The sequence below is a fragment of the Poecilia latipinna genome, unplaced genomic scaffold, assembly GCF_001443285.1.
Source record: "Poecilia latipinna isolate Pla-1442-1.1 unplaced genomic scaffold, P_latipinna-1.0 Scaffold1637, whole genome shotgun sequence".
Classification (NCBI taxonomy): Eukaryota; Metazoa; Chordata; class Actinopteri; order Cyprinodontiformes; family Poeciliidae; genus Poecilia; species Poecilia latipinna.
In genome coordinates, this window is record NW_015114253.1 from 2,977 (window position 1) to 24,462 (window position 21,486).

Genomic DNA, 21,486 nt, shown 5'->3' on the forward strand with positions numbered 1-21,486 from the left:
TTTTTATATAAGCAGAGATCAAGTTTTTTTCTGGTATTATGAAAGTGTGCACCTTCTTTCTATAAATTGTAATACTACTACTTTGCTGACAACAGTAAGTGGTCGTTTTCTCGCTCTCAGCAGCCTAGTCACTGCACAAAATTCACAACCAGACAAGTAATTTGTAATACACTTTTTTTTCCCATTTTAACAACCGTTACTCTGATAATAAAGCATCTCTTCTATTTTAGTCTACCCTGTACACAACAGTGATACATTTTATCTATATACGCTGATGATACTGTTATTTATGTGAGGCAATGCTTCCCTACTTCTAAATACAAGTTCGACAAAGTCGGCATCTGGCAGCTCGCGCCGTAAAGGTGTGATCATACTAATAAAGTTGGCATTTATTCATAATTAGTGTACATGAAAAGAAAAATATTTGGATTTCCTCCATGTGGTCAAGTAAATGGGTACAAGTGCCAGGATACCGTTTTTGTTTTGTTTTTTGCTTTTTCTTCTGCGTACATAAACTTTACATCACTTTAATTTGTGAATGTTTGAGACCTGAACTACTGGAGCTGTGAAGCCCAATAACACCGACAAGTACAAAAACAAAAACAAATAAAAAAAAGTCACAGTACTCATGTTCAAGAGTATAAACTGGCAAGTAAATTTACAAAAAACAAAGTGTTATTTTCAAGCGTTATATTTTTTTTGTAGTTTCAGTTTTACGAGTGCAACTGACTATTTTCCGTCTCTGTGCAGTGATGGAGTAAAAGTGCCGATAATCATGTGAGAAACAGACCTGATGCATCTACATTGTTTAAGTTTTTCTGCTCTATGGATGAATGAATGTTACAGAACTACCACCATCTATTACTGCCTCTGCTTGCATCTGCAACACGTGATGTAAAATTGTTCAGACAGGAGAAAAGAAAACTGTTGGTGGTTTGTGTGGAAAAGTGTTACGACAAAAAAAAAAGAAAAAAAAAAAAAGAAAAATGAAATGTGAAAAATCTAAATTAATTATGCAACAAAGCAGTTTTTGATGAGGAGGCCAGCGTGTGGTGGTTGCCTTGCAGTAGCCTGCTTCAAACAATATCCTGCTGATAGCACGCTTTTGATGCCAGCGACCAAACTCTTAAACAGAGCCATCATTATACAAAAAGGTGGCAGGATACTGTGAACATGCTTGGCTAACTGATGAGGATAACTAACCTGGAACTTTTCCCAGAAAAAGCTAAAAATATCATGGAAGTAATTTCCCTGCTATTTCGTTTTATGGCATCGGATTAATGATCAACGAAAAACGAAAGTTGTCCTGCATCAGTTCAGGATGAATGTTCCTTAAGTTCATTTACAGCCATGTTATGTCCTACATTTTTACCTCGTGATTTACATAAGAGCAGACCAAATGAAAACTAATTAGTGTAATGAGTCATTGAGTTTTGTGGGACAGGCAGTGCAATACACTTCATCGCTGTTAAAGTTCAAAAGCCATCAGATTCGTTAACGGAGACAAATCTAGTGCATAACGAACTTCCTGTGCAGGAAATTATTTGCTTAAATCCTGTAAGTTTACCTTCATGGTTTAAAACAGAGGGAAAATATTAGTGGTTTTGTAAACAAGTGCAAACACGACAAAGCTAACAAGTTAGGTACGTCCCACATCGGCTCAACCGACCCGTTCAGCTCAGAAAGAGATACCAAATGGTTGGCGAGCCATGCAAAATTCTGAATCTCCTCCATAAATACTCATATCATAAACAAAGTACATGACAACCTAATTTGAGTAAACATTTCGTAACTAAAAATTTCACAGCAGCCAAATGATTTTAAACCAAATGAAACATTTTAGCAATGACTGTTCAGCTATCTACAGGGCTTCACTGATGTTGTACTTCAATCTCAATCAAGCATCTTTGCAAAACATAAAGATGAAACTTAAAGTAATGTATTTACAAGAAGCTACAGAACTTTGCAAGCAACTCATTTTCTTGGGATAATTTTAACAAAACAAATGAGTCATTTTTAACCAACAGAGTCTGGTAAAGTTGGCATGAAATGATCAGCTGGAAAAAGCTTGAAACATAATTTGATTGTTGTTGCAGCCACCTATCAGGAGCCACCAGGGCTTCAACTCAAAAGACATTATTCATGCTAAATCAACTGTGGCAGTCCATGTAGTAAGGCAGCAACAGCACACACTTCATTTCTTTACAGATAAAGGTACCAAGATGTTACACTGACTGAAGAGTTCCCAGTGTTTCCACGTCCAAACCATCCAGTCCCAAAGAGTTGAAAACAAACCAGCTGCAGAGAACTAGAACTGAGGTGTGTGTACACATACAATAAGGTGTTTTCTTCATAAACAAAACCTTAGTTGCATTTCTGCTCCTGCAGAACCATCCAGCTTATCAAACGTACCACTCTCTACGTGAGATGAGCGAGCCGTCTGTGTGCGACACGTAATCGCCGTCGGCCCCGCTGTCGTAGCAGTCATCCGACAGGTAGGGGGAGCCGTTTCCCTGCCGTTTAGGTGGGTGAGGGTATCTGGCGCACCTGGGCCGCTGTGGACTAGAAAACTGTGCGTGTTCCTGACGGGGAGTCTGTTGCTGGTTGAGGCGGCCGCTCTCCCTCATGGCCCTCGTGTAGCCGTTAACGGGATACTTTTCCCCGTTGTACTCGTTATAGCGATGCTGGTCTCGTTCGTGCTTGAGCTCGCGGTCGCCCCACTCCTCCCGGTCATGATCCCGGGTGCTAGCGCCGCCGCCAGCCTTCGTGGGCCGCAGCTCGTGTTGCCCGGCGGCCTTCTGCAGATCAGCAGTGCCGTGGTTCTGCTTGGCGTAGTAGCTGCCGTGAAAAGTCTGCGGTTTCCGTAGGTAACACACGCCGACCACAGATAACACCAGAAGCAGGGACAAGGCCCCGCCCACGGCTCCACCCACTATGGAACCAAGATTACTTTCGGGCAGGGCTTCAAGTGTGGGGGAGCTCAGGAGGACGTGGCCCTTATCGACCACAAAGGTGGAGGAGGAAGAGCCGGTTAGGACAGGAGCGGTAATGGTGGAAGGCATGGTAGGAGGATCTAATGGAGGGGAACAGGGTGAGAGGGGGATGGAGGGCGAAAGGGGAGAGATGAACAGACAGAAGCAGAAAATGTCAATGGCATCTACATCAGCATTTCACTAAGAAGGGACAGATAATCAACTAATCTAATGTCTATATGCTTATAGTGGCCACGGGTTTCTAAAGCTGCGAGAAAGTTAGGAGTAAAATCTAGAGTTTGGGAACAACGAGACACCAAACGATGTACTTCTGACTTAAGCTTTGTTTTCTGGGCTTTACTTCAAATCAAGTTCATCGACTTTGTGAGAAGATGATGAAAGTTGTTGTAAAAAAAAAAACTAATTAGTAGATCAGTGTTGAAAATAACTTATCTTAACCAGCCAGCATCAATAGATCGATTTTTCCAATTATTGGTTGCACCATACTTTACTACCAGGCTGCAGTAACGCCTCTCTTCAGTGTGGAAGTTGTTACTGTAGGAACTAGACTCAGATCGAGGCATTTTCATTTTCAGTGCATTTTTTTGTTGTTTTTTTTTTTTAACAAATTTGTAGAAAACCAAAAAAAGCTGCCATTTAGAATAAGGAACATTTTTGGATGTTCAATAGCGAGCTGAACAAGAATTGCTGGTCATGTTGCTCCTTCACTATTCCCTACATTTCCGTTTTGGTTGTTTTGTAGCCGTCTGCCACCGGATGTAAATTTATATCTTGCCGTGGGGCGTTATGGTGAACATCGCCCCCGATCCGACTTTAGCAGATAACAGGAAGATTGAACTGAGTACAGCAAAGTTTTGGTTTATATTCAGCAACCTTTCAGAAGTACTTAAAAAAAAAAACCAAGTTTATAATGGAAAAGTCATAAGTTATTTTCATCACTAAAATTAAAAACATCAACACCCTGAAATGCCAGCAGTGGCTGTCGCATCATCTTTCTCCTTGGTCTGTTTGAAGGACAAATTTTTCTCTACATGAATGGAAAGGTTCACAAAATTCACAGTTCAGTTGAGTTGCAGCTTTTGTCTTCCAACAATAATTCACAATTAATGGTTTTTAAAATGTGTTGTCTTAAAGAACATTTTATGCTGTCACGCAAAAAAAGAATGAATGAGCTTGGATGTGATTTTTGCACAAAAGAAAATAAATAAATAAAAAAAAAGGGAGGACTAGCACCATTTCCTTTTTCCTGCAATACAGAGCTCAGTCAACTTTAGGGCCATCAAGTGGATGCTCAGCACGCAAATAAAAACATTCACATTTTAAAGCCATATTTTCTGTGTCGGACGTCTCTGGAAATTCCTCGTCATCTGTTGCTGAACTGTCAGCAGGCGGGAATGTTATTTATATAACGGCTTGAGCACTTTCCCCATATAAATCCTGCATCCTCTAAAACAATAGTCTGAGCTATAAAACATCCTATTGCTTTGATTTCAGGCTCTTCACAGCCTGATTATTCACTAAAAGGCACTAAAAAGCGACAGAGGAAAGAAACTGCTCTCTCTTAAAACACTTTCTCTTACTTAAGCCGTTAATCAAAAACTCCTGGCGTCTCCATGGAGGTACTGAACATGCTGCTGCTGCTGCTAGCAGCTGCTGGAAGAAGGTCACAGCTAATGTTTGATAACACTATTTAACCATAAATCTTGAAAGTTTCAGTTAAATCATTTGGCGTGCTGTGCTGCAGGTCGCCTTGGCAACCAGCTATTTACATAGACAGATATCTATCCGTGGTTTTGAACTGTAAGAAGAAAGCTAGAGTACCAGGAGAGAAACCGCAGAGAGAACAGAAACAGGATCCAAACACAGGAGCTTCTTATGCAAGACGACATACTAACCTCTCTGCCACTGCACAGCCAAAAGATTATTTCAAAAGTTATATAGTTAGCATGTTTAGTACAGCATTCCCTTTCTAGATGATGCAGACCTGATATTTCTAAAACTTTGGTAATATTTCTAAACCCAGCATGTCCCGTAAAAGAGGTCGAACCCTCCAAAGAAAGACTGTAATGCATTCAGCCTTTTCTAATATCCCCTGAAGTCGACTGTGGCTCAGATTGCTTTTTTGCCAATTCAACAAAACATCCCCTAGGTAAGTATGGATCTATGTCCTATGGTAGACTGCTCCTTTACGGGAGCAGAACTGCTAAAACTGCAAAAGCACGAAATGATGAAGGAGCGAAATGACCAGCGCTCGCTAAAGTTTAGCTCTGAATGAACAGCAGAAAATAGAAAATGCTGTTCAGTTTTAAATAGCTTCCTACTCGGGCTGCACAGTACACTGAATGGCAATATGCTTTGCAATATCAATGTGTGTGACGTCGCAACCACAACCGGCTGCTTGCCGGCGTCCAGTGTTTTCCTGGACCGTTAAATTATGCAAACCAATAATGTATTTCGCCTTTTGGTTCAAGTTTTAGGCACAATTTTAGAGGTTGAGATGCTAAAGATAAAAAAAAGAGTGGTTAAGAGTCAAAAACAAAAGTAGGTTGATTGTAATTAACACCATTATTGCAGTGTTCTGCTTTAAATTTACACAATTACGTTTCCAGTCCAATTTCCTACATGCAACCTTAGAGACTCTGAACATGAGTTTGAGTCTTCACTCAGTAACAGCATTCACACTGAAGAGTGTTATTAGTAAATGCGTTGTGCTGACTCGTCAAAACGTTTTGGGATTTTTACGTTTTTTTTTTTTGACCGGCTGGCCACTAGTCAGATCCAGTCAAGCTGGAAATGAGTTGAATGATCACTGGCCAAATTCTGGCTACGTCTGCAGAGAAAAGCAAACCAAACTGTTATTCCCTTTATTCGACGTTCCTTTCCAACAACATTATATTAATGCTGCTCTCCCTCTAGCACCAATGGCTCCAGGTTAGAGGTACTATGAGACAAAGAGTCACAAACTAGAGAAATTTAAAGATTTACAAACTGTTACACAAAGGAGTATTACAAAAAAATAAACCACAATACCACTATATTTAAAAAGGCTAGTAAGGGTCATCCCTTGCACCTGGATATCTAATCATGAGCGCACACATGTAATTATTTTCAAGCCCCTATTTTGTGTGTATACTTTCCCCACACCGGAGAAAACCCTCCTTATGGAAAGTAGGTTAGTGGTTATACCCACAGACAGGCAACCCAAAGGCTATAATCACAAGCAGCTAAAGTAATGGAAAGAAAAAAAAAAATCACTTTGATACTGTAACTTCAGCGCAGGGCCAAATGTGAGGCAAAGACTCCCAGCTTAGAAACCTGAAACATGAACCCAGAGGTTTGTTGTCTTCAAGAGCGTAAACTCTACAACGAGACGAGCAAACCCACAACGACACATACAGCGAAGGGAACACCGACACGTGCACACACAAAACACGCACATACAGGTCCTCTCAAAGGAAAATGAAATATGGATGATAAATAATAAATAAGAGTTGAAAAGGACTAGTTAATGTTTTATGAATCTGGGACATCATCTCACAGTGAGGCTGCAGGCTTTTGCTTCTTACTTGCATGACACATGCAGAAATAAAAGAAACACAAGAAGGAAAGGAACTTAAAACGGAAAAAAAAAAAAAAAACCATAATAATCACAGCTTTGAGATTCATTCAAGACGAGAGAGACTTGGAGAGGCCAGAGGAGCATGCTCACAATGCACATCAGATATATGACATACCTCAGCATCAAGTCAACAGGACAGAGCAGAAAAGCAGTGCACTGTGGTCTTTAAGAGGAATTAAGTAATGGCAGCTGTTTGACCTAGGGACTCCCTGTTTGAACATCTGGAGGCCTCATGCGAATCACGGCTAATCTGCATGCAGCTAGGTCCAAATCTGAGATCATTTCCAGCACACCGTATCACAGACTGCTTCATACGTTCAGTTTGTACACAAAGCTTCAGAGTGGCACAGTGTCACATTTCAGCTCGAAGGACAAGGTCAGTGTCATGCCCTCAATGACGAACACGCATGCACAGAGCTTCCTGGGAGTCAGCTGTGTTCCCGTCTATAAACTCGGCTCACCTTGTATGAGGATGCGCACATCTCGACTGCGGAGGTTAATGTCGTTGGCGACCTCGCACCTGTAAACGCCAGAGTCATTCCGATGAAGGGGACGCAGGAAAAGCAATGTGCTGTTCCTCGTTTCCACGCCGTCTGGCATTTCACTGTCCAATCTGAAAAACACACACAGAAGGGAAGAACATCAGAGACGAGCCGGAAACAAACCACCAGCAGAAACTAGTAATAACAGCTGATCTGAAGAAGCATTTTATAGGTTTATGTAGCTTGTAAAAACTGCACTGTGCAACTTTTATGGAAAATCTATTTTTTTTACATATCTGTTGAAACTGTCACTATGTTGTGACTGTAGAATATGAAACATAATCTGAAAAAAAAAATAAAAAATTAAATGGGGCTCCTCTGACTTCTTCCAGGAGGAGAGTCATAGCGCTGTCAATCATGACAATGTGCACGCTGCTCACAACCCACCTCTCTGCTACGCTACAGCTTCTCTCCATCAGCAGCGTCAGTGTCACAAATGCTCAAGCTAGTTAGCGTAGCCACCGACGTAAGCAGTTTTCCTGTAACGATGAGTTGTTTCTCCGCCGTTAGCACATTGAGAAGCGAGTTCATGAGGTTGATTGACAGCACTGAGACAGTCCTCCTGGATCCGACTGTTTGTGACAGGGAGCGGTGCATTTCTTCAGACGGCACAGGGTGGAGGTGGAGTATATTGATCTTTTCACAGATTATCTGTCTCGTATTATACCATCACGACATGGGGATAGTTTCAACATGTTAAAACTTATTTTTTTAATAAAAGTTACGTACAGCAGCTTTAATTTGCTTTGAGGCAGTGGCAGGTTTTAATACGAGTCACGAGGGCACCACGAGAAGACAAGACACGCAAAAACCATATTTAATTAAAAAACATGAACGCATGTTTCTGTCGTTTGCATTTAAGAGAAGTTTTATATCGCTTTTATGCATTTTGGAGGCACCTCCCTGCAGTAAGCAGAGGCCTGCCAAGAATAGAGACCAGGCTCTGTTTGTTGTCAGACACAGTGAGCTCACTTTTAGGAGACGCAAGTTACTTTGAGCCTAAGCACCGCTTTCATCTACACCCCACCAGGAAATCTGAATCACGCTATAGTAAGGATTCCAAGCAGCAGCATGAGCCTCATCCAGGAGGCCATTCACAAAAGAACAGACAACTTGAAGTTTTTCCACATCAAATTAAAACCAGAAACAACTTCCTGGGATTTTATTTGATGGACAACGTAGTGCATACTCTTCAGATCCCGTTTGTTACATCTGAACATTGATTCCCATTTGGATTTAGATCCATTCTGCTCTCAATGTCTGTTCAGGTCCCGTCAAGAGATCCCAGATTTTATTCACAGATATTGTAAAAGGAAGGCATAGAGTAAATGCACACAGACTTCTGGATTCAGTTATTTTTAAAAATGTTTTCCTTCCACTTTGTTTTGACTGGGAACCAGTATCTCATCTGTCCATTCTGCAAACAGGAATAAGTCTGGACAGCCACCAAAGCTCACTCTAAATATTCTATACCAACACTTTAAAATCAACATTAATATCACTAAATTCACTCTTAGCATAATTGTGTGGCTGGGTTTCATCTTTGTACCCCAAAAGTTATCTACTGCAGGTAAAGTAACTGGTAATATTTATGTCAGAATAGACACAGATTTGTTCCTTTACGATTGTAAACAGGTTAGAGTTTTAGTGCAAAATTTCAAACTTATTTTCTTCATTCGCTGTCTGAGAGGGCATCTTTGATGTCTGAAAACTAAAAGACGTTTTTTTTATGCTACACTTTTATACAAAACTCTTCAGTAAAGCCTTTAGATGGGAATTGATGCGACAGCTGACGTTCTGCTCTTTGTAAGTGAATGCTTTCCTGTGTTGGCTGTCATTTTGAACCAACTTACTTAACCTCAACATCCTACAAAGGCTCTACATTTAAGGTTACGCTTATGAAACATACAGGACTAAAAGGAGCATAGAAGGAAACTGTCAGCAGAGTTGAGAGCATTTGCAGAAACGCCACAAAGTGCAACTAAATCTTGTGCTAAAAGATGGAAAGATTTAGATTTCCTTACATTGGGCCAGGAAAAAAAAAAAAAAGCTTATTGAGTTTAAACAGAAACACACACCTGATCCATCTGAAGTGATGAGCCAGTGGGTTGGCGTTGGCTTTGCACGTCATTTGAACGTTCTCTCGGCCCACATACCAGTCCCCGTCATACCCCACAACGGATATATCAGGAGCAACTGCAGCGAGAGGAAAACATGTTTAAATCACAACTTTGTTCAATAATTTCCACAGTTTTTGAGCAAAATATATTAGCATGGTTTTGATATCAATTTTAAAACATAAGAACCATTTCTGATATGCTGTGATGATAACTCTGAAGCTGAGATTGCTGTGGTTTTCCCATTCAAAATTAGCATAAAGTCCCCGTTTGGGTGCTCCATTCTATACAATGTTGTCATCTTGCCCAGGTGTCTAAAAATTCAAAATATCAGACTTGATGAATTGCTAGTTTAAATTATGCCGACAATATTAACAGTGAGGATAAAAAGAGAAAAACTGCTTAGTCAGAAAGCAAAAAAGGAAAACAAAGCTTCTCAACCCAGTAATGACAGTTTTACATTAATAGTATCTGTCTTAATCCAGACGACTGTATGGAAACCTACAATGCACGTTGAGCTGGTAGGGGATCCTGAAGTCGCTCTGGAGCGCCGGGTGACGCACCACGCAGGTCAGCGCGTGGCCCTGGACGTGGCGCGTCGGCTGCCAGATGTAGCGCACCTGTGTGCTGGTCGTGCCGTTGACGTCGTCAAACAGCTGCACCTCTGACTGGCCGAAAAGGTTGGACTCCCAAGACACCTCAGCAGGGGGCCGAGCTCGCTCGGCGATGCAGGTGGCCACCACGGTGTCGTTGCCCCCGTCGATCAGAGCGGCCGAGCCGGCGGAAACGTAGACCTTTGGCTCCACTGTTTAACACACGGCCAGAGAAAAAAACTAAATAAAACCAATTCTACCAACAGCATCAAGGCTTTATTATGCCATTTATTTTACTTTTGTCATTACTGAACTATCAACTTCAATCCTTCATACATTCCACCACACAAAACAATAACAGCTTTAATAGGCGTCTCCATCCCCCTTTATGATGCGTTTGGTAAAAAAGCGCACAGGGTGGATGCACACGCAGCGTCTCTGTGCAGTGACAACTTCTGGCCCAAATGAAAAATGGGTAGTCTCCTCAGCAAAATTGAAAACACAGCCCTTGAACTTGTTATTGCTCACAACCTGAACAAATGACTGATGCCCGGATCGGTAGTAGACCCCGACTAAACTGGAGCTTCCTGAGCGGCAGGATTTCTGTTCCTCTGTCTTTGCTCTTGAGGTTTTCCCTTAGAAGCAAGGAGTTATGGGAAAAAAGAAAATGTTTTACAGGTAGGTGACTTACTCCGAAGACGTCTTGCTAAATATGCTCTGAAAAGAAAGCTACATAAAGATGTCAACCCTAGTCCATGCAAACCATTTAAAAACTCATTTTACTTAAAATGCATTTAATTGGCTCCAACTGTTGTGATTTTTAGAAATCTATCACTTCCTGCATAAAAGGAAACTCTTAGTTTCTTTTCTCCTCAGTTGCTCCTTTGTCAACTCTTGTGTGCTTCAAAATGTGCAAGCACTTTGAGAGTCAATCTGATTGGCCAGGCATCATGTACAGATGTAACTCCATGAGGAATGTGGAAATTTGGCGCGCAGTTATTTTGCGGATTCCTGAGCCGTTCTGTCATTTTGTCCACTGGTCGTCATTTTCTCTATAGAGCAACTGTGAAAAGTTCTGATCAGATTTATGCAGCCTCATCCCGCAGTCCAAACATTCAGAAATGTTTCAGTCACACAAAGATTCAAACTGAGATTGTTAACATTTGATTCACTTTGTCTTAAATACTGAACCATAAAGCCAACAACTTTGTGCATCACTGAACTGGTTACATTTACATGGAAATATCCTCTTTTAAAACAAATGGAGCCTTTCAGATTTACACATTGAGTCGTCAATCTTTATTCTTTAGAGAACTGGAGCGTCCTTAAGGGAAAATCAGTTTAAAAGTTGGCATCAGTCTTGACATAACTTTTGTCTGTTCCCTAGGAAACTACAAAAGTTAAGAGAACGGCATGGGATGCAGTTCTGGAAGCTGTGCAGAAAAGAAAAGGAGATTTTCCTGTGATTTTTAAAACCTGCTGACTGCAGGGCTCACTGAGGGTGCAGCAGGCATAAAAATGACTTTCCATCAACTACAGATATGAGGAGTTGAGCTCGTCAGCGACTCCAATACCAACTACTTAAAAATGCATTAGGAACTTAATCACATATTTGGGATTGGAACGAGACGTCCAAAACCCAAATTAAATTGGGTTAAAATGGAAATCCTAAAGTCAGGAATTAACAGAGGTGGCGAAGCAATCTTTCCCAAACTGCTGCTGTTTATTCGTTAAATTATTCATAGAATGTGGAACAATACGGCACCGGCTAATAAAGAGTGTCAGACACGTGTGACGGAGTCTACAGAACATAGGACTTAACGTTACGATACGTACCAAGCACGCTGATGGTGGTAGAGGCCTGCGTGTTTCCCAGAGGAAACGTAGCCACCTTACAGGTGTAGATCCCCACGTCTGAGAAGCCCACGTTTTCCAGCACGATGGTGGCATCGCGAGAGGACGGCGACCGGAAATGCAAGCGGTTGATGTACTCCGGTGGGATGAAGGTGCCAAGCTCGGGGTTGTACACCGCCACGGTTACGGAGCCTGAAGGCAGGCGGCGCTCCCAGGAACTCTGAGTCAGAGTCAGGTTTGTGCCAACCTCCACCCGGCAGTCTAAAGTCACATTCTTTCCCAGCACGGCACTCACTCTCTGAGGCACCACCACCTGACTGCACACAGCACCTGCCAAGAGGACCCAAAAGGCAAGTTAGCCGCAACAACGTCCATCACAAAAGGCTTAGAAACTTTAATAATTAACCGCAATTCAGGAATATACTTTTTTTTTTTTTAAAAAGAACATGAAGGAATTTCGTAAAGTGTTTTTCACATCCTCAGTCAAAATTAAAGTTCACCATTTAACTTTATTGACATTTGAAAGCTTCCCCTTAGATTTATGTATTTGTTTTGGAAGACGATCCATAGAGTTTGATAAAAACGATTTAAATTGATTAATCCTTGCATAAACAGATAGCTCTCAGAAACAGATTAATGTCAGGATGCCCAAATCCTGGACAATTAAGTCTTAAACTTCTGTAAATTTTATTTCTTTGAACCGACTTCAAGAACTTAGCAGGACCACGGTAGTATTTATTTTTTTGTTCCCTAAAATGTGTAATATTTCACCGACTTAGAAAATGTCAACAGAAAAGGCTGCAGTACGTTTTTTTTTTTTTCCTTTCACCAAAGATGAGAGTATTTAAAAGGCAACAGCCACAATACACCTGGGCGATTAAAAACGTTCTTACCTGCTGGGATGAAAATGAACAGGACTGGTGAAAACCCATTTATGACTATAGCTGCATAACTCATCCTGAATGAGAAACTTTTAGTTTTCTCCAACAATACGTTTCCTCACAAATTTCTCAACGGTCTCATTTCGTTGTACTGGTAATGGGCACCTGAGTGGGACTTTCTTCAGGTCATCTGTGCTGTGGCTGAAAAAAACACCTCGACATAGTGCACAACAAAATAATAAAAAAAATTAACTTTTGAGCTATTCTTCTGAAGTATTTTTTCCACAAACGTAAAAGAATATGAAGCATTTTCATTTATAGTTTAGCCAGCTACACCAGCTGAAACTTGGAATGGTAGATCTTTATAAAGTCATCTACAAAACAAAATAAAGTGCTGGTCATTGAAGCAATAATCCTGAGATCTCAAATATGGATCAGAGTGACAAATTGATTTACTTTTATTTGTAAGACATACCATTCCTCTGAGAACAAATGATAAAAAAAGAAAATAAAAGACATATCTTATGTGTATTAGTGTATGCATGGATGTTGTCCAGTCAATGACAAGAAGAAAAGCTTGGACTGTAGATAAAACATTCAGTACTGAATCGAGCACTAAACCTCATCCAAAACCACTGCAATATAATACTTTAAATACTTGAACAGGAAAAGTCAAAAATATCAGGGAGAAGTGTATTTTTGACGTTAAAGTCCAAACCCTCTGACATATTCTGGCATCAGTTTAAAAACGTCTTAACCAAAGCAAGAATTGGGGGTTAGAACAAATACCACAGCTTACATGGAGACTAATTGCTCTCAATCACAAAAAAAGTCTCCCTCCTACTGACCTGAATTCAGGAATTATAATCAGACTTTGTGTACGTCTTTTGTCCAAATATAACCAACCCATGCACTCTGCTCCCTACACGAGGCAGAAATGCTGCGAGACTGAAATGTTGGAGCTCAACGCTACGCTGAGGAAAGTCCAAATGACGAGAACAGACTGCATCTGGTAGGGGAAAAAAAGGGAAGGAAGGGAAGTGATATGCTAACACGATGACATCATCATTAAGAGAAGAAAAGAAGGCTGAGGGAGAGGAGAGGCAGGAGCGCGTTGAGGAGAAACATCAGCTTTAAATACAAAAACAGGAATTAGAATATTAACATAATAAAATGCATCGAGCAACAATCACACACTTCAAGTCTTTCATTAAATCCCTAATTGTAACAAGCCGTCAAGAGGAAAACATCACTGCAAATTGAAATCGGCTGCACTCGGATGGGAACAGACTCCAAATATTCTTCTGTTGTTTTGCCAAAAACAGTTCAGTCGTTGACCAACCTCAATCTACAAAGGAGCAGGTCTTCAGAAACTGGCACAGTCGCTGGAAATTTCCCTGAAAGTAAAGCACAAAGTGCAAGTGTCCCTATTTTTAAAGCAGTAGCAATCGCTTTCGGTTGGCATTACAAATGTTAATATTGTGTATTCTCTCGGACTGATCTGCTGAGGAAGTCTTCAAAACCTTTGCCGAAGCTCAGCTGAATTGAACAGCAGTGCCAGTGTGACATTACTTAGCTGTGAAATTGTTATTCCTTTAATGCAGATCTCATTTCTGATTTAGACTGACCCAGACTGGAATGGTCTTACTGATTTACATCAGTAAGATGTAAATCTCATCTTACTGAGAACAGGATGTGTCGGAGTAATAACCGCATGAATACCAGAGCCCGATACTTTCCAGTGCCACGCTGCACCGAAGCCGATGAAGATCTCTGTCGTTATCCGCGCAGCCCCTCCGTGTTCTGGCCTTTCAGAGTACACACAGTGGTCAGTAAAACCCTCTCAAATCATCATTTTATTGTTGATTTTTGTGTCGGTGCTATAAACCCCAAAACATCTCTGGAACCTATTAAATTTTAAGCCAGTGAAACTGGTTTTAGAAAATATTCTGATTATTGCAAAACTGTTAAAAAGAAGCGTGTTTAAAGGGTGTTAAGGGCATTATGTTCATGTTAGCAATTAGTTTTTCCGATTAAAGTTTCTCCGTCGGCATTAAATCACTTTGCAACAAGAACTCTGGCCTCGTTTTAAAAGGCCAGCTTGTACTTGTTCACATACAGATTTTCTTTCTTCAATGAAATTTAAAAAAAAAAACTTATGACAAATAATTTGGTCCATTTCTGTAGACTTGCACTCATTCAACAATTAAATACATCAGGCATTAATCAGTAAAAGTATGCTACGTGTTCCTGGAAGGTAGCAGCAGTTTTAAAGTGAGCATCCAACCTTTACCAGACTTTTTTTTTTAAATATATGTTGAAAATATTTTATCCATTTATAATAGAACAAAAAGAGAGTTATCCAATCAGTTTGCAACAAGAAGAGGGAAAAAAATCAGATTTTTCAAAAGTTGACCTGTTCAGAGCTGGTCAAAATAAAAGTAACTGATTTTTATCACCATTGGTGGACAATCAATATAATAAATATTTGTTAAAAACAGTGAATATTCAAAAAACTCGTGCACTTGCTGTGACATACAGAGACATTTCAGAGTTTCTGGCCTGGTCTGAACCATTTAAACCCTCAGATAATTGGAAACTGAAGAGGGAGCAGCATATGCATCAGGACTGAAAACATTACTTCTGCCAGCTTCGCCATAAAACCTAAAATCTGCTTTATTACTTCATGTTTTACGTGCATTTTATGTGATTACGGCTCAAGCTTTATGCCACATATACGTTTTAATGCATTATATTTTTCATTTACTTGTACGTTGGCATTTAAAGGTAGGTTCATTCAAATATTCATTTCTTTAGTACACAGTGTTGAACATGCCTCCATCCCCCCACAAATGGAAAAAAATGGTAAAATGCCAGTGTAGTGGACTGTAAACCGATCTGTAATCTCGCTTGTCCCTCGCCAAGTGGGCTAAGCCAAATACCTCCATGACACTAACAGAACAACGTTTGTTTAGCTAGTGAATGCACAGAAATGCCAAACCTAAATCCAGCTTGAAACAACAAAACAATACGGAGCAAGTGATCCACTTCCTTCTGCAAAAAGCCAATTATGAGCCATACTGAATGGTGGAAATTGGGGAGGGGGGCAAGAATCTCGTCACAGCAGTGGGAATTTCTTCTGCACCGAATATGAAATGGAAGAGGTATAGCCACCGAATTAAATTTTTATTGGAGACGTGATGACAAGCTTACATAACCGTGGCCCTGTTTCCCTCAGCTCAGTAAGAAGAGTGATGATGATCAGAGCATCCTCCAACTGATCCAACGTGCCTCCCATCTTGACACAGCGACTGTGATTCCTGCCTCCTAACCCCCAGAGACCGAGAGAGGAGTTCTTATTATAACCTAAAGAGAGAAACCTCCAGACGCGTTCAGTTAGGTTTGCAAATTCAACACACCGCGTCTCACTGACGGAGAGTAGAAAACAGATTATACTTATTATCGTCCTGGCATCAAGGACAAATTGCTCCTTGGGGACACTCGGCTTGTTCTCACTTTAGTCAATATTACCTCCACGTGCGCCACTTATGTGGCGGTAAGTGTATTAGTATGTGTACCTTGCTAAAGGGCAGCTTGTCTTGGTGAAAGTGGAGATTCCTGGACAAGTGGTAATAGTGTTGGGGTGGAAGTGACGGATCTCGTTGTGAATGATAAGGAGGACAGCGGAGGAGTATCGGATCTCATGCCTCCAACTAATCTCAATCCGTTTTTAATGTCAAATGGATTCAATTAACCTTTTTAAATTAGGTGCAGTTTTGTTGTTAAGGCAACAGTTAGGTCACTTCTGAGTCAGCATTTTCTCACTACCTAAATCAAGTGTCAAGACCCGAGTTATGAATGGCTGTAATAAACAGAACAAAGTGCCTAATTAGAAGCAAATCCCTAAGGAGGAACAAGACTTGGCCAGCAGAAAAGTGCATCATAGATGGGCATTGTGTTTTGGCAGAGAATGACTCTAGAGCAACACACCGAGCTGTGAGTAAAGCAACACGGCTAAGGTCAAATTATTGACCAGGTGGGCAGTAAAGCCCACTTCCTTAGAACATGAGAAGGCAAAGCAAATGTGAACATTCACTGAGTGTAAAACATTAGGCAATCCTAGAGCTGTTTTATTAAAAAAAAACATTTTCAATCAATAGGAAAGGAAAAAAACAAGAGGATTTTTCTAATTCTCAGATTTTTGGTGTTAATGTCTGGATAATGTTACCCAATTTCCAACATATTTCTTATAATAGCTCCAACGAGAGAAAAAAAGTATCCGAGAACAAATTATATCAAGAGTTTCAAGTTTCTTACTGCTAAGGAAATGTTTTAATGGTTTATTGAGTATACCTGTGGAAAAATACTGACTCAGTCTTCATGATGTAGTGGACCACTGCCTAGTCACGGTTCAGTATTCTCTAATTCACCAACTTGTGGACTTTTTCTGTGGAGAGTATCTTCAAATTATTCACAGAAATTTGTCTATAATTATTAGGATTTCTTCCACAGAGCATAAACTATTTTAAAGAAATGCGTTTTGGGAAGTTGACCTACGTGAGCTCTGCTACTTGTGATGCTATTGGCTGGGGTTTCCAAAGCAACCAATCCAGGAGAGCCATTCATTTTCCTTGGTGGCGATTAGCCGTGCAAGAGAGACAATAAGGAAGACTGTAGATTTTAGCTTCTGTGGTAGTAAAAATATCATTTCCAATGTCCGCTTCAATTAAATATCAACTTATAGTTGGTGTCTGAGCTAGTAAAATAAACAAATATGAAATTAACTGATGTTTAGTCACTTCTAATTTCTTGACCAGTTAGTAACTAAGTTTTTTTTACATGTTGATGTTCTGCAAGATGCTTGAAAAATTGAAAGATTGTGAAGATCTCTGCTAAAAATCTTATAAAGTTAAGAAGATTTCTAAAATATTAACCATGCCTTAAAAAGGTTAATTAATCCAAGGATTTAGGATTGCCCAGACTCTACAAGTAACTATGTTGCTAAAATTGTTTTGTGATTAAGTTTCACAATAAGATAACAGAACGGCTGGATAATCTTACTTCATCTCACGATTCTTTGCATTTGCAAAAGCAACATTTGCAAACTCTTTCAGGGTTGGTGTAAGTCAATATAGGATTCTACATTCACCTTGCGGTCCTGCTCATCACTCTTTCAAGAGATCTTATAAATTTTGCAGGCCATGTTGTCTTTTTTGCTTTATATTCATTTTTAAACATGTTGCTCAAACTGAAAATGGGCATCTTCCCTCTTTAGCGACTTCCACAGGTTAGGGATGGAGCCTTTACTGAGCAGGAAACGTATGAATATGCGACTTTCTTCACTAACTCTGTGCAGCTCAAGTTGTGGAACAGTCACATACTGTCATCAGTCCAATATTTAATAGAATTTTGACTTAAAGGTAGAGTAATGAAGAGAGGATGGAAACAGTGATGAGTGCATGTTTTTGTATGGGAAAAAAAGGGGGGAAAAGGGAAGAAACGGGAGGGGAAAAAAGTCTGTACAACTTGTCTGTATAAATTGAAACGGTTTGCACATCTATTTTGCATTCAAAACAAGCGGAAGGTCAAAACTCTCACTGAAATGTGCAGCAGACTTTAACTAGACCTACGAAAACAGCCGTCTCTGCCCCTAAACTTGAACCCGCAGATTCATTAACAGCTTTGAAACAAAACGATGACTCATGTTAACAACAAGACGATATGCAGGATATTAATAATATGCTAAAGAATATATGGGTGACTTTTCTAATCCTCACCAAAATTTATCTAAGCACAGTACGCAAAGGCCTGCGGTCGTTGCAGACTGCAGAGGAAACGCTCCGCAACACTCAAGTGGAGGATCCTGTGAGGCACAAACAGAAACTGTGAAACAGAAGATGCTCAACTCTTACATGATTGGCAGCAGAACTTGTAAAGGAATTAAAATATAAAAGCTGTTGCTTTTTTTTTTTATTTGGTTCACCACCCATCAAGTGTAGCATGAATAGTTTTGGACTAAATTAAAATGACTGTTTCTGTGCGTTTTTAAAGGGATGTGGATTGCATCTCTACATATTTACATTGATCAGATCATGATGAATATGATGAAGGATTCTTAACATTTCTTTCTTTCTTTTTTTTTTTTACTTTGATTCCATTTTATTTCTGCATTTTCAAGTTTACATACTATTCTACGTTTTTACGTATCCAAAAGCCCAACTACAGACAAACATTGGAAAATAGTTTAGGCTAAAAATTTAAAGATTATGATTTTTTTTTTCTCCTATTGTCCTTGTCCCTAGAAAAACAAAAAATAAAAATAAAATCAGTAACATTCACCCATCCCCACTCAACATTTAAACACCTGTACATATATCGATCACCTCTACATATATCGATATATCGATAATTCTAGCTGTATGGGACATACAGCTAGAATTGAACTTTTAAAACAACTTTTCGTAACAAACACTAAAAAGGGAAAATAGTTAATTGAAACCACATCCTGGGCTGCATATTAGATCACTTTGCTACATATTGAGCTGGTAACTAATAAATTCAGGGTTTCCTCCAGTGCGTTATAAGCCTGGCGGGTCACCAGGCTTTACTTGTGCNCCCACCAGGATAAGCATAGCTTATTTACTTAAGTTTTTTTTTAATGTTTGCATTTTTTAAGACTTTATATTTTGTGTTTAGATATTAATTTCCAATAACGCATAAGTGATATTTTAAAATTTCCTGTCAACATTAAAAATTTTTTTACTCAAAAACACGGCGGGCCGCTGGATGAATGACTGCCCAGTGCTTTAACCATCTGGCTTAGTAAGTTTTCTGGTGGAAACCTTGAAGTTAGTCAGGCTATCTGCTCTAGATTGTAGAATAATATTTTTTTAAGTTATCCCTGGCACTGACCACAGCTAACATAGGTGCCTTTCAGCCAGCTAACGGGTAGTGTGCAGCAACCAGCTATGGTGCATACATCTATTGGAATTGTGCATAGTTTTGCACGATATCCGACATAAAAAAGAAAGAAACTAACATTTTGCTGGATCACATCGTCTCATTCATTATGCCTTCCTGGGTTCTGAACTGAGGGCAGATCAGAGCCGAGTTTTCAGTCCAAGCTGGATCCCAAACCCAAGAGCTCTGGCTCTTCTGGTTGCTGGTGCTGCACGAGAATCAGTGGGCACAAACTTGCGTGGTTCTGGGTGGAGACAGTAAACTGCCCACTCTTTGATTAAACCATAATGAGCTCAGGCTGCACATGGGGGCTGACCCTCATCCCACTGTGTGTGTGTGTGTGTGTGTGTGTGTGTGTGATGGGGGTGGGAGGCTGTATTATCAGCACCGTCTCTGTCTGGTGACTCAAATTTAAGTTCCTCAACTCTTTTGTCAAAGCAGGTGGCTTCGCCGCATCACGTCACGTTAATATAACACTTTATGACGCTAATATGGCTGCCACTGGCTCCGCAGTGACCTCCTCGCTCGCTAATTGAGGGTTTAAATCACTCCGTGTCACCGAGTTCCCCGTCTCTCCAGCTCGCACCGCCAACCACGGAGATGCCAGCCCGCTTGACCGCTTGCCGGCTCCTCCGAAGCGAACTTGGCACCAAGTTTCAGCCTCTAAACGACACCGGCTGAACTCACGCAAAACACAAACTTCGTCTCGAAAGCACGCCGCGGCGTCCGGCTGTCGGTACCGGCTGGTTCGCTCAGGTTTCTCTGATGCTTCTTGACAAAACTTCTGTCTGTACGCCGGAAGAAAAAAATAAAAATAAAAATACCTTAAAATAAACCCGGACTCACCTGAAATAAAGCACAAAACGTAGCAGAGCGCGCTCTTGCTCTGCCGTCCGAGATGCCTCCGCTCAGAAAAGAGTGGCATTGTCAAAAGAAGTGCAGTCCCCTGCTGCTTGGCCAAAGCGTAGGATGCATGCCAGTTTGAGGAGCGCTGAAAAGTGGAACCTCCTCGGCAACAACTCCGAACCGCATGTGGACTGTACCAAGTGGGCCGGCGGGAGCGGGGAGGCCGTGGGCACACCTGACACTGGGAGCGAGCGGGCCCCTGGTTACAGATCCACAGCATCCTCCCCATCCAGGAATGATCCATTGGTATTCACATTACGTCATCTTTGTTGATAACTCCACAGATATTGATTAATCAGATCTTTTCCTCTCCTGCCGTCGCCTCTTTCTAGATGAAAATATGGATAAGTGTTTTTTTTTTCTTTGTAGATGCCAGAGCATGGCTATGATATTTGCTTGCTTTGTTTTTATTTTTGAAATAGTCGAAAGTGGCTCAATATTAAAGGAGAGCCTTCTTAAAATTGGACGATTGAACAACACTTGCGAGATTTGACAATTAAATTCAAAGAAAGATTTTCAAGAAATACCTATGAAACAGCAAAAAAAAAACTGTTAAAAATGTCCCAAAAAGTGTCACTCACATCCTCAGGGTAGTTTATTGGCATTTTGTGTTAGAGTAATATATTTTTAAAGATGCTTACCAGCTAAAACAAAATGTAGGATGCATTTGTTTTCAAAGCTTTGACCCACTTTTTGCTGAGATTAGATTAAAGTGTTCTTGTTGGTAAATTACAACCAGTTTTGCACATTTTCCCCTAATCCAGATCTCACTGGATACAGATTATATGTGAATATAAAATGTCAACTTTGGATTTAGATTCATCCGGAGTTTTCCCTTGTTTTAGTTAATGTCCATTGTTACTTCTTTGTCACACATTTGCACCTACTTCCACGTGTTTGCTGTTCTCCTCTTGTTTGGAGACAAACAAAAAGCAGACAGAGCTTCTTATGGTTTCCATAAACATCTAATTTCTTTACAGGCTGCACAACTAATAGACGTGCTGTAGTTTGATTGTCCAGA

General features: G+C 40.4%; 1 protein-coding gene across 1 annotated transcript; it reads right to left on the reverse strand.

Moving 5' to 3' along the window:
* Positions 1–486: 486 nt before the first annotated feature.
* LOC106964195 (nectin-3-like protein) lies at positions 487–20,665 on the reverse strand. The gene is made up of 6 exons (XM_015059559.1): positions 20,406–20,665; positions 11,701–12,048; positions 9,777–10,076; positions 9,233–9,350; positions 7,074–7,225; positions 487–3,073 (listed from the first exon to the last, which is right to left on the reverse strand). The coding sequence occupies exons 1-6, from the start codon at positions 20,482–20,484 to the stop codon at positions 2,403–2,405; spliced, it is 1,668 nt and encodes a 555-aa protein (XP_014915045.1). The 5' UTR covers positions 20,485–20,665; the 3' UTR covers positions 487–2,402.
* Positions 20,666–21,486: the final 821 nt, after the last annotated feature.

Coding starts and splice junctions, on each gene's coding strand:
- LOC106964195 (XM_015059559.1), bottom strand. CDS start 20,484: ATGCCACTCTTTTCTGAGCGGAGGCATCTCGGACGGCAGAGCAAGAGC. Junction 10,077..11,700: donor TACCACCATCAGCGTGCTTG/GTACGTATCGTA, acceptor TGTGTTAAACAG/TGGAGCCAAAGGTCTACGTT. Junction 7,226..9,232: donor CATCACTTCAGATGGATCAG/GTGTGTGTTTCT, acceptor TGTGTTTTTCAG/ATTGGACAGTGAAATGCCAG.